The sequence below is a fragment of the Eleginops maclovinus genome, chromosome 12, assembly GCF_036324505.1.
Source record: "Eleginops maclovinus isolate JMC-PN-2008 ecotype Puerto Natales chromosome 12, JC_Emac_rtc_rv5, whole genome shotgun sequence".
NCBI classification, from domain to species: domain Eukaryota; kingdom Metazoa; phylum Chordata; class Actinopteri; order Perciformes; family Eleginopidae; genus Eleginops; species Eleginops maclovinus.
This window is the reverse complement of record NC_086360.1, coordinates 11622502-11635233: the sequence shown is the minus strand read 5'-3', so window position 1 is coordinate 11635233 and position 12732 is coordinate 11622502. Positions and strand designations below refer to the sequence as shown.

The following is a 12732-nucleotide window of genomic DNA, read 5'->3' as shown; positions in this document are numbered from 1 at the left end:
TGAGTTACCTCTCTGTCTTTCTTTTCCTGTCAGCTCTCAGCTACCAAATGCTTCCTAGCAAAGGCAAAGACAAAAAACGGCATGTCTCTCATCAAGGCAGTCAGAAGGAATGGATTTAAGCCATCAGTTATAGAATTTGTTACACCCGTGCTCTGGAAAAAACGTCTTTAATTACAAGGGCCAATTCATTTTCCAGAGGACCAGTCCCATTTTGTCATCATCTCAGTCTGTCCTGTGGTGGTTCAACATGAGTGCTGGCTAACAAACCGTATTTTACACTTATAAAGACTTTTACTGCTGTGATACACTGCCCTGTTCAAGTGTCCACTGTGCCTGCTGGGATACAAGGCAGCCACTGACACACATCTACACTCTTTCCTACCCTCGACCCAAAAAAATGTCTTTGTCAGATTGATGCATGGAAACAGACAGCGGAGGGAAGAGAGCCTTTAGAACTGTGAACCAGAGCAAATTTGTCTTTGAGTCCCCGCGAAAGACTAAACTGGTGATGGAAAGAGGGCGATTAAGAAGGAAAGAAAAGGAGGCACACAGCAAGAGAGAGGGGCCAAGGAGGAGGAGAAAGGAAGAAAGTTGGAGAAATAATGTGAGTTAGAACAATTGGGGGGACTCTGGGTACGAGGGAGAAAGATTTAGAGGTGAGACGCCAATAAAGAACAAAACATAAAGATGCAGCGAGGATATGAAAATGGAAAGGAAGGGAGAAAAGGAAGGAGTGAAGGAAAGGAGAAGAGGAAGAGGGTGAACTCCAAAGAAAAACATTTACAGGAGAGGCTAGGAAGGAGCGTGAAAAAAGGAGGAGTACAGAGAAGAAGGGAAAGTGGCAGAGAAGGAGTCAGGCTGGCGGCCCTCCCTTTGGTTGGAGAAGAGAGGCCAGGGTTCCCACTGTGGCCCCTCCTTCACCCTTCCTGCTCTACTTCTCCTCATCCACGGTGCCAAACAACTTCCTGTTACCCAGTGTGAAGTTCCTGACAAGGCAACAGAGCACACACGCACAGCTAGCTGGAACAATTTGCTCTGAATGTGTGTGCATGCATACAGTACATTGACCACGCAGAGACCTGCAGGCATACAACCTAGCTTTCTTCTGCTTACACAATACATACAAGCATCCTTGAGGTATGCACACGCGCGCACGCACACACACACACACACACACACACACACACACACACACACACACACACACACACACACACACACACACACACACACACACACACACACACACACACACACACACACACACACACACACACACACACACACACACACACACACACACACACACACACACACACACACACACACACACACACACACACTCTCTTCATTGCGTGGGAAGACGGGGGGACAGTGAGCGAAAGAAAAAGAGATCAAGCTAAAGGACTGAGCAGCAGCAGGATTTATGATGCGTGATGTTCGCTGCTGAGGTTGTAGGACGTAGTGCGCCCCAGGGCTTCATGTGTTGTCATCCCAAAGACTTGTTATTTATTCTGAATTATTATGTACAGTAAGAAGTAAAAAAGGTCTGAAGAAAAATGAATCATTCTTACTTCATTCTCTATCCAAAGGGCTACTGCAGAAAACATGATTACAGCAGATTGCTATACACAACAGTCAAACATTTCAACTACATTGATTCATATTTATCATCAAATAATTCAAAACATGTCTGGTAATATTTGAATACCTTTTGATAAAATATACAAAAAGGTGTGCCCTCCTGATGAGAAATAGAGATAATATTCACTTACAAGCCTTAAGAGAAACAACTGATAATGTGAGTACAACATTGTACCTCTGCCTGAACAAAAAAGTGTTTTCCTGCAGTAGCAGCTCTGTTTGGGAAGTACAGAGTGGATAATTAGTGCATGCTCAAACAAACGCCCTTGATTAGTCAGACAAGTGTACTGTACCTATAACAGAGAGCACCAGAGGAAACAGAGCAGGAGCTCTAATCAACATTGTGCTGCAATTTACTGCCAGCATGGTAGATTGAACTGCTGGACTGCAATCACTTGTTGAAAAAACATTAAATGGCTTTATTAAAATGTGTGTGTGAATACTAACAGAGCTGTGTGCACACAAACACTTACCAAGGACACTGCGGCAGTGGATGGACTTGTGCATGTCAGCATGTAGAGGTTTTTCGAAATAAGTTGAAAAGTTTACCTAATCCATAAAGACATTTTCTTTCTCACCCATTTACAAAAATACACACCCAGACACCCCCTGGCCCGCCCCTCCCATGTGGTGGCTTTCTCACCTTGACGGGGTGATGGGAGTCAGGTCTTTTCCCATAGTCTGGATGACGCGACGGCCCCATACCCACAGGCCGGCACAGATGCCTATACCGCCGTAAAACAGCAGCCAGAGGGGAGTGGCAGCATCCTGCATCACACCGCCCTGGTCATAGATCATCCACAGCGCCACCAGGGGTCCGATGGCATTACTGCGAAGGTTAGAGCATACAATTATGACATCAGGAAGATCTTCTAGTTTTGTGCTACACGAAATATCACTGATGAAGCATAGTAAATCTGATTCCTCCATTTGTTGGTAAAGACAATTATTATTATCATTAATAATCTAATAGATCAAAAGGCCTTGTGTGGCGTACTTCATGTAATGTTATTTTTGTTATTATATTCAAAGCTTCCATTGAGGGTCTTAATGCTTTGAAGACCTCTTATTGGTAAGCTAACTTTTTAGACCACAGTGACAATTTAGCGTTTGAAAGGATAAACACCAACAAATAAACATATACCTTTGTTTTTTAAATACATTTTGATTTGAAATATATGAGCCGCTACAAGGTAAATCTACTTTCACGAGTGCATTGTTTGAATGGGATGTTGTTTGTCCTGTGAGCAGCAGGAGGCAGTACCTGACATCGTTGCCTCCGTGGGCAAAAGAGCCGAAGCAAGCGGTGAGGATCTGCAGGAAGTGGAAAAGCAGGAACACCTCAGGCTTGTCCTTCTCCTCCTCCTCAGCCAGGTCATCCAGAGGTACCGGAGCAGGAGCCCCGTCTTCATCCACTCCTTCCAGGTCTGTGGCCAGCTTCATCTCCACACCACCTTCCTCTGCCTCAATCTCAGCCTCGGCCACAGCGTTACAGTAGGACGAGTAGCTATCGTAGCGTATCCTCTTTTTGGTGTAGGACACGCTGTTGCTCCTGCCGCCTCCCTCTCCCACCAATTTCTCGCTGTCGTCGCGTGACTCTGAGCGAATGAGTGGCTGGACGGGCATGCCGCAGATAGCTGCGGTGTAGCAGGTGTAGCTGTTGTTGCGCCGCAGCAGGCGGTAGTTGTTGTCTGCTGGGCCGGCGTTGGAGCCAGAGCGGTCGCTTTCGTCCATGCGGCCCACGTGGATTTTGTGGAGAAGGTCTTTGTACAGGCCCGAGTCCTTGTGCACTGTGTGGTAAACCTGGCCATCGCTGCGCATGTGGCCATCGAAGGTGAAGCTGCCGTTAGAGATGGGGGACTTCAGGCAGCCGTTGGTCATTGAGTTGGTCCGGCCTGAAGGAGAGAAGGAAAAAGTAGTTTTAGAAGCAGAACTTCTGCAAGTTAAGTGGGACACTATCGCAGTACATTACATTTCCCTAAACCTAGAAAAACTGAGAAGGAAACTCCAGACATCCACGAGGAAGTAAACTTTAAAAACATTATGTAGAATCTATTTAATTATATTTCTGGTGACAAAATGTAAATAATAATAATATTCTTTTAAAGGCAGAGAAGGTATGGACTTTCTTATACTGTAATAATTCTTATTGTATTATGTGTAAAAAAAAAAGTATTTAATGGTTATAATCTTGTATATTTTAGATTCATTTAATGATATTTCTCGAAAGTCACAAGACTTATTGATCTATTGTCAAGAAGGAAGCTAGAAACACACCGCCAAATCAATGTTGTCTTTTAAAAATAATATTGTTTCCGTTTTACCGTACACCCTGCCGTTTGGCAGGACATTGCCTCCATTAGTGAGGTTGTTGAGCTCCCCGCTGGACTCTCTGGTGCACCGGTCACTGCTGCCCCCGGTGAGCGGCAGCACGGCCTCGTCTGTGCCCTTGGCCCCTGGGAGCTCCTTAAAGACGGGGCTCTCCTCCTCCTCTTCCGGGATCTTGTCCAGACTCTCATCAGAGATCCGTGATAGAGCCTGCTCCTTCTTGAGACGACCTGAAGGAAATCAAGCAAATGAGGGTTATTTAGGGAAAGGGCCATCATTTCAATACCAGATAAAAATGAAACAACCCTCCTTATAAATGATAACAGACTTTATAGGGCCTTGTACACCCATTAAACTGTTAAAATACCAGAACGGTATTAACATGTGAGGGTTTTATTTTTATATGTCCAAGTAATCATTTACAGTATGAGAGTGGAACATTTTAAAGTCAAACAGCAGGTAGAAAGACTGAGGTTTTACAGAAACGTTTTTTGGGGATTATTTCCAAATAAACCCAGCTGATGAAATCAGTTCAACAGTTAACCAAGTGAAACAATAATTTGGCAAGTTGAATCCCAGATCATGTTTTTGGAAATTTAGTTTTTCCAACATGTCGTAAGTGAAGTAATATCAATAATGATTAATTATAAATAGCCTGAATTTGGTTGAGAAAACTATACGGTAACATTCCACAAACATAAGCACAGCCATCAGCTGATCATAACTAATCCCAGGGCTGACTGACCTGATGCCCCACAACTCCTCACACACCCCCTCAGTACACACACATAAACTCAGCTACCACCAGCTTCAGTTTGACAGATGCAGCAATATCCAGATTAGGAGCGATAACATCACCTATAATCCTCACCGGCATTCAGAGGTCACGACACGTTGAGCAACAGATTGGCCGTGTGCAGGCTCGGAAAGTTTGACAAACAATCGTTCTATTTTAAGCCTCAATGTTGCCGCTTCAAGAGCAGCTCTCTAGTTCTTTAGTTTAAGGTCTGTAAGACTGTAAGACTATCTCATACTATCCTTGATTTCTATTTTCATATCAGCATTTATAATGTCTTAATTTGGAAGTATTACCCAGACTGAGCTTAGTCGTTGGATTGTTGCATTAAACAAGAGTTCGTATTTGTCTGCATGACATTAAGTAAAACGTTTAAAGACAGACTGCCTTGCTTATTTCCAGCCGCTGCTCTTTCCACTGTCTGTGTCATGTTTTACAGCGTTGTCTGCTGTGCTGCAGGCGGATTGTTTCATTAGAGACACAATTCCTAACCGTGATCTGAAAGCTTTCTAAACTACAGGCTATGATCTGAACCCATGCATCTGGCCAAGGAAATATAAACCTAATGGATTTCCAAAGTGTGTAAGGAAAGCAACAGGAGAACTACTCAGAGTTCACAGGGTTTCTTTGGTGGCTTCAGTGTCGCTGGCAAAGGGCAATGCGAGAAAACATCCGCTGGCATCCCTTGTTTGGTGTTGGAGCACAGAGTGTGCAAACAGACGCTGAAGCTCCGTTGTGAGGCCCGGGTCAGAGTGCCCGGCTTTATAGATGGCGTGAGAAAGACTGGACACACACATACACACAAGTACACACACACACACAGGCGCAGACACCTACTTGCTATTTTCCTCCTCATCCAGGGACAGACGAAAAACCAGACCACAGCTCCACAGATGAGCGACTCAGCTAAAGTAATTAGAAAAATGGACCACACCGGGAGCATCTCTAACCCGAGCACTGCAATAAATGGACAAAGTGTAAGAAAATAACATTTTGAAAGTAGTTTTAATTTATTATAATCCTTTCATACTCTTGAAACACCTTTAAAATGATTTGGTGAAGGTTACAACTGAGCTGATCATTTGATTTGATCATACATGTGTCAGATTAAATGAACAGAGTTAGTATCTCAGGAATAACTGCGAGTCAGCATTACCTGGAGCTCCAGTGTACAAGATGGAGAAAGTGTTGATCCCAATAGTGGACGCATAGAAGAGGGGCAGCGCTCGCAGGCCATTAGGGACGGAATCGTCCTGTGGAGCAAAACATTAACATTAATCAGCATCTATTTTGATAACCTTTAAATAGTTTCAGTGTTTTTGTTTTACTTAAGATTTTCAAAGGTTACGATTTGTTTTATTGCACTATATGATTAAAAAAGTGAATCTCTTTGGGTTTTAGACAGGACGCATACAAATGATCATGTATAATTATAAGTTATTATTATGATCTAAGGTGCAATATGAATGCTGTAATGGGCCTCACCTCCACAAACTAAACCATTGTGTGAAAAGTACGCGTGTATGTTTGTTTGCGTCTAGATTTTATTACCGACTCGACCGACTCACTCTAACCCTCCACTTCATGGACCTTTATAAAATGATTTAGTTAAAAAATAATTAAGAATTCCAGCGCCTTCATTTAAAAGATGAAAATGTTCTTTTTTGTCAACTTTTTATGTTTAGTTAAAATCATTATGTTTTACTTGACCAATGGTTTGGGCCTTTTAGTCTAATCTCAGTCAAAGAAAGCAGTAACTATCTCAGTATTGTTTAGTCAGTCTACTAAAACCAAATATAATCTTGTTTTTATCTTTCAGGCCCTGTAGTTATGTTGATTTTAACGTAAGTAGACTGGGCTTGATGTGTGCTGACGCTGTAGTCCTGATATAGCAACACTGCTGATTGAAAATATAATATTCCTGTCCTCCTTTTTAGTAAATGAAAATTAAGAGATATTTTGGTTTAATCTTTGAAGCTACAATTTTGTTATGATGATGAAGTCAAAGTTAGTGTCAGAACATTGCTGTCTCATCTTAGGAGAAAGCATTTTCAGTCAGCTTCCATTAACAAAATAAAATAAAACCCCAGGAATTAACTGAGTAAGTATTAGTGCCGTTTTGTTAGTCCACCTTATTGAGGATGAAGTGTCTGATGAGCAAGAAGAGGAGTCCAGACATGAGTCCAGAGAGCAGAGGCGATATGAACCACGATGACACTGGAGAGGGAGAAGAAAAAACGTCATAAACAAAAAAGGAGCGGACTACAGTCACCCAATGATACAGTATCATCAGGAAGCCCTTATTCAGTGTAACAGCGGCCTTTTTGCTCCAAATTTACACTTAAAAGGCTTATCTTCTGTTCCTTATTTACTTCAGTATTGCTTTACATTTCTTAGAACTACTTTAAACTCTTAAGAACTAGTAGGATTTTTTTTAACTCAAGCTGTGTTTCCAATAGCCAAAGGTTCTCCCTTTAGCTGAGATAAATGAGAATTTATAGAACTGCATTACATCCTGGTCCATTGAGACCCCTAATGGTGGAGAAATTTTGAACACTGCCTCTTCTACTACCGATTATTTGCTGTGTAAAATGGTCCAGGGAGACATCCTTGTTAAAACAAACTCTAATGATTGCCGTTTATGTTATCCAGAGCAAACAGAGAACTGTTCTGTAACTGTACTGGATATCTCACTGTAGCAAGATTGGGTCAATCGTACACATTGTGAAAGCACACACAAACTGCTCTTAGTCATTACCAATCTTGACAAGCTGCATCCACTGTACGCCCTTGGTGCCAATGGCGACCATGGAGAAGCCGATGGTGGCACCAACAATGCAGTGAGTCCCAGAGATGGGCAGTTTGAGGAAGGACGCGATCAGCTGCCAGACGGCCGACCCTGGGAAACAGACGCACAAATCTCATTTAGGTATTTCATCGTTCATTTCGTTTTTTCCCCAAAACATAAAAAGAAGTTCTGGAAAACCCACTAATACATGCTGTGATTTAGAGGAATAATGGCACATCAATCAAATGCAGAATTGGGACAATTTTGTGCTAAATAATATCAGATGAGATTGATCCAGTTTGTTTTTTTATTTACTGGATTTAAATACTTAAATCCAGAGTCTGTATCTGAAATCTGCAGAGACCAACACAGACTAGTTCAAAAATCTAAAATTGCCAAATGAGATTATATAGCAAATGAAGTGCTTGTAATTGGGACTGCATTTTGTTGACAAACACTTTTTATAGGGATATACTGAAAGCCTGCAGCACTAAGTTAATCTGTAGCCAGGAGCTAATGATGACAAACAACACCAAATTGAGTTCATGTATGAAGATATTATTGATTTGAAATCATTCGCAAAGGATCTGTTAACACAATCTATTCCCACAGGTCAATTTATTCGCGGGCAACACAGTCTAGTATTTCAATGATCATTTGTGACGCCTTGGAGGTTATTTTCAGAGCACTAAATTAGACATTAACATATACTGTATATTCTGTAAAACTTCAGGATGCATTTTCCTGATTTTAGTGAATCAATTTGAGAAGGGAAAACTTCTCACTTTGTACAAACAATACTGGTGTTGTTGATAAAGAAAAACTGCTCAGTGTTTCCCCAACTCTCCCAACTGTTGGCTGCAGTACATGTACATTTCCAATGACACGGGAATCGCCTGTGCATAATGTTGCCTTTATTTATCACCGTTTCCCAGCAGTCACTCTTTCATTAACATGGCATTGTGTCAATGGGAGCCCCATTGTGCTGCACCACTCATTCACTCAGGTAATCTGTTGTTGATGTGTAAAGCCACTGTGGATACGCAACAGAACTGGCTGGTGTTTTAGTGTAAATGTGTTTCAATTTGAGGACAAGGGCAGGCTTTCCTCTGGAAATGTTTAAATGCTGCCAGTTTGATTAACATTAGCAAAACCTCACAAAGCTTATCTGAAAGTAGATACATTCTGAAGCTAACACGCCAAACTTGTAATTCTTGCTTCTCATACAAGAGGATTTCCTGGTTTCTTTTGTTTTGTGTAATTGCAAATCACATTTTTTGAGGTTATACAAAAATAGTGATTAAATAACGGATGGTGGAACTTGTGATGGGCACTTTTCAATATCTGTTGCAGTCCTAACATTCATCCATTCAACACATTTCCCAACATCAACAGCCTATGTTAACCTGGAGAAGTATTTATACTATCAGATTAATCTGTTGATTATTTTTACAACATTTTCTGATCTATTATTTAGTCCGACTGACTTTCCAAAACTATTTTCAGTTGGCTTTGACATTAAATAGAAATGTAGTAAATCGTGCAATGAATGAGCCTTTAACTTTTGTTTTGATTTGCTAATTGTTTCAGATATCATGTAATTATTCCTCATTAGTGCGACTTTCTAAAGTGAGTCATAAGCAGCAATTACCTCGCTGGATTACAAAAAATGCGGAAATGGTTGCTTTGATTTCCCAGAGCCCAAGGATCATCTTCTTACTTGTTTTGTACAACACCCAAAGATTTCCAATTTACTGTTATGTATGAAAAAAAGCAAATCCTTACACTTTCGAAACTGAAAATGTGTGAATACATTTATCTTGAAAATTGATTAATACACTGATCATTTCAATTTCAAATTAGATGTAAAAATTAGCCTAACTTACCGACCATGGCGCTGACCTCCCCTGCCATGAGTGTGGGCACCGTCTCGTTGTAAAGGGAGACGTCTATGATGCCCTTTCGAATCGTCTCACCCACTTTGGCCCCCAGCAGCATTGAGCCAAGGGTCTCAAAAATAGACGCCAGGATGCAGGCCTGCTTCAATGTGACCACGCCGGATCCCACTGCTGTGCCAAAAGAGTTGGCCACATCATTGGCGCCCACCGAAAAGGCAAGAACGAAGGCAATGATGAAGCCAAGGATCACCATCCACAGATACGGCTCTAGATCCATCTTGATATGATTTCACGGGGGGGGGGGGGAATCCAAGAGGCGAAAAACACTAATATAGCTTATTTATTCTTTTAAAAAATAGAACTGCTCTGTGCGCTTATAGCGGAGGACTTGAGGTAAGTCCGCTCCTTTTCTTCGTCCCCTGGGTATAAAGAGTTCGAGGGGAGAAGCACAGCCGCTAACTAAGCGTTTTGAGCTCAGTCCAAAGATTGGAGACTAGTGACGGTGGGTGCAGGGAGCATTCCATAGCTTAGTGTGAGACGGGGTGTCCGTACAATCCTTCACCTGCCAGAGAAACAAGACACAAGAGATAGAGAGACAGATTAGTGTTGCAACCCATGATTTCCCTTTTACAACAGCAGCTACCATCGACAACGCCTGAATGAGGCTTCTTCAGGAAACCTAAAATAAAAAGGGGGAGGGATCAGAGAGAAAGGAGGGGAGTCTATGAAGACAAAAAACCCAGATTCAGTATGGATGATGACAATGCAGAATGGGCTTTAATGAAATGAGGGGAAATCTGAGAACGTCTCCGATAGCCACATTAGGACATCACAGTCTGCACTTCAAAGAAATCAAATCAGACCTTTCAGAGGGCCTGCTGTTAGCGCTGAGACTATAAAAAGACCACAGTATCCAGAGTGAGAGGTGAGCTTCTCCAACAGAAGAGTGCACTGTTAACACCTCATCCCCAACACAACAGGGCGGCTGTCACGTCTGCCAAACCTACTTTGTTTTCACAGCTTTTCCCTTTGCCACACATCCAGGTAGCCTTTGACTTTCATTTATAATTCGGCCTTTTTATTAGACAAGAAAATCCTTCAAGTTCAAGTTCAAGTTCAAGTTACTTTATTTATACCCAGAGGTAGATTTTGTTTGCAGTAGTAGAGTCCTCATATGGGCAAAAAATCCTGACCACTATCATTTGACACACTGATGAAAAACTGACATTAGGCAAAATTACCAATGATATTAAATGTGTTCACAACGCTGTACACTTCCTGAATCACCTGAAAGCAGTTTGATCACGCTGATTTAACTGAAACAGAAATGTAAACCAAGAGACAGTTTCCCTGACAGCCCAGAGGAGGTTTGTATGGCAAACTGCACTAACTTTTCTAATCTTTGCTCTTTCAGCCCCATAGGACTGCTTTGGTGCTGGTGACAGTCAAAGGTACACACAAGCTTTGGAGTACAAGTTCAAGCTAAATCGAAGGTTTTGCTGCAGTACAAAATGAAAAAAGTTAAGACTGCAATGCAGTAAGAACATCAGCAGTGTGTTTTACTGCTGCAGGGGGGGGGGCAATTCACAAAACTGCACTTTTTGGACCCAGGTAAATAATCTGATACGCCGTTAGTTCCCTTGATAAATGAAATACTTGTTAGTTGCAGCCGTGATAATATATCAGTTGTGATAAGAAAGCTAGGCTCTACACTTCCTTTATTTACTTGATAGGAGGATAACAGATCAGATCCACTCAAACAACAGGCAACAGCTTCCCACGTCCCTGTTAAATTCCACAAGGCTTATTTACATCACAACAACGAAGACATGCTGCAGCAACAGACGATGAGGCCACCAACACTGAAGCCTCTGGTGGTCCCTGAGAAACCTCCACACCACAAACGACTTGGTCTGGGTTCTCTCTCCTTTTTTCACTTTGACTCTGCCACATAATCAAAGTCATTTCATAGGGGTTAATGGCAGCACATTTCCTTCTACGGTTAAGCCAATTGTTAATGGGGAGCATTAAATGTAAACAGCTTGCAGGATGGACTAGCACATTCCCTCAGCACGCACACAACTGTGCTCCTCATCTCGGGGGGGACGGGGTTTTCTTATAACCTGCGGCATGTTATGGCTCCCTCCTCCCAACCAAGATCCCCATATGGAACAGTTGAGGTCACGCAGGCTATCCTTTATCTCATTATCAAACCACAACACATGTTAAAATCAGAAAAATAATTTGTCTTTACTCAGGTCTCAGTCTGACCCTCATAGATACGGTTCTGGACCGTAAAGAGAATTTTATTTTCCTGACACTTAACAGATCCCAGAAAAAAAAGTTTTATATACAGGAAAAGAGAGCTCAGGGTTCGCCAAAAGAAAGAAATGAGATAAAATATGTGGTACTTCCCTGATCCCTGAGGGAAAATTGTCTTTTACCGGCTTCCAAAGATCAAAACACAGGATGAGAGAGAAAGGATCACAGCTCCTGGACTTAAAGATTCAGAGTCTTTAGAGAGAGGTCTGAGACTTCTGGGCCGAAGGTCCACAACCTGAAGTCATACAATTGTGTCCATCATGACAATTGCTATCAAAAAGGTAGGCTTGCAAGATCTGGATTTTCCCTCACACGTTTGTGACATTTCACCTGGGTATACGCCAATAATAGTAGTTATCTGTACTTGTTTTGAAATCCCTGATGCTAAGGCTCGGCAGGGAGCTAACTTGGGCCCGCTGGGCTTGAAATATACTGGTAAGAACAGTGATATAGCCTTACTGTATACTAAAGAGGAGTGTTTGCATTTTTTTATAGCATAGAATAACATCCCCTCTGGAATTGTAAATGCCCTGGTATACCGTAATACCTTTATACTGCTCAAGCCTACTAAAAGGTTAGCCAAGTTATTAATTCATGTTCGAACACAACAATAAAATCCTAAGTAGGTCTCTGATCTCTATCTGGCTAAGTGATTCATGTCATGTACAGTTGGTTCTTGAGTTTACTGGTTTATCAGAAACATTAAAATGCTGTTGTGTTAAATCTGCATGTAAAGGTTTTTGTGAGAAAACCTAAATATTTCTAGAGTGTAGATTCACAATCTTGTGTTTTGTTTGAAAATCTCTTTGAAAAGTGCTATATAAAACACACATTTCACAGTTGATGTAGTCAACGTAGCAGACCATGAATGACTTAAACAAGACACTGTGTAAATGTTTAATTCGGGGAACACCTCCGCCACCAGAGGACCACACAAACAATACAACACGGCCCTC

General features: G+C 41.8%; 1 protein-coding gene across 8 annotated transcripts in view; it reads right to left on the bottom strand.

The window, feature by feature from the left end:
* slc20a2 (solute carrier family 20 member 2) overlaps window positions 1-12732 on the bottom strand; it is a 40676-nt gene that overhangs the window by 8575 nt on the left and 19369 nt on the right. For all 8 annotated transcript variants that reach the window (XM_063896606.1, XM_063896597.1, XM_063896601.1 and 5 more), the window contains 8 exons: window positions 9443-10016; window positions 7527-7667; window positions 6900-6985; window positions 5925-6021; window positions 5606-5725; window positions 3969-4202; window positions 2909-3539; window positions 2288-2473 (listed from right to left, as the gene is read on the bottom strand). In XM_063896606.1, coding sequence (XP_063752676.1) covers window positions 2288-2473; window positions 2909-3539; window positions 3969-4202; window positions 5606-5725; window positions 5925-6021; window positions 6900-6985; window positions 7527-7667; window positions 9443-9731 — 1784 coding nt within the window. In that variant the 5' untranslated portion in view covers window positions 9732-10016. The remainder of the gene's footprint in view (window positions 1-2287; window positions 2474-2908; window positions 3540-3968; window positions 4203-5605; window positions 5726-5924; window positions 6022-6899; window positions 6986-7526; window positions 7668-9442; window positions 10017-12732) is intronic.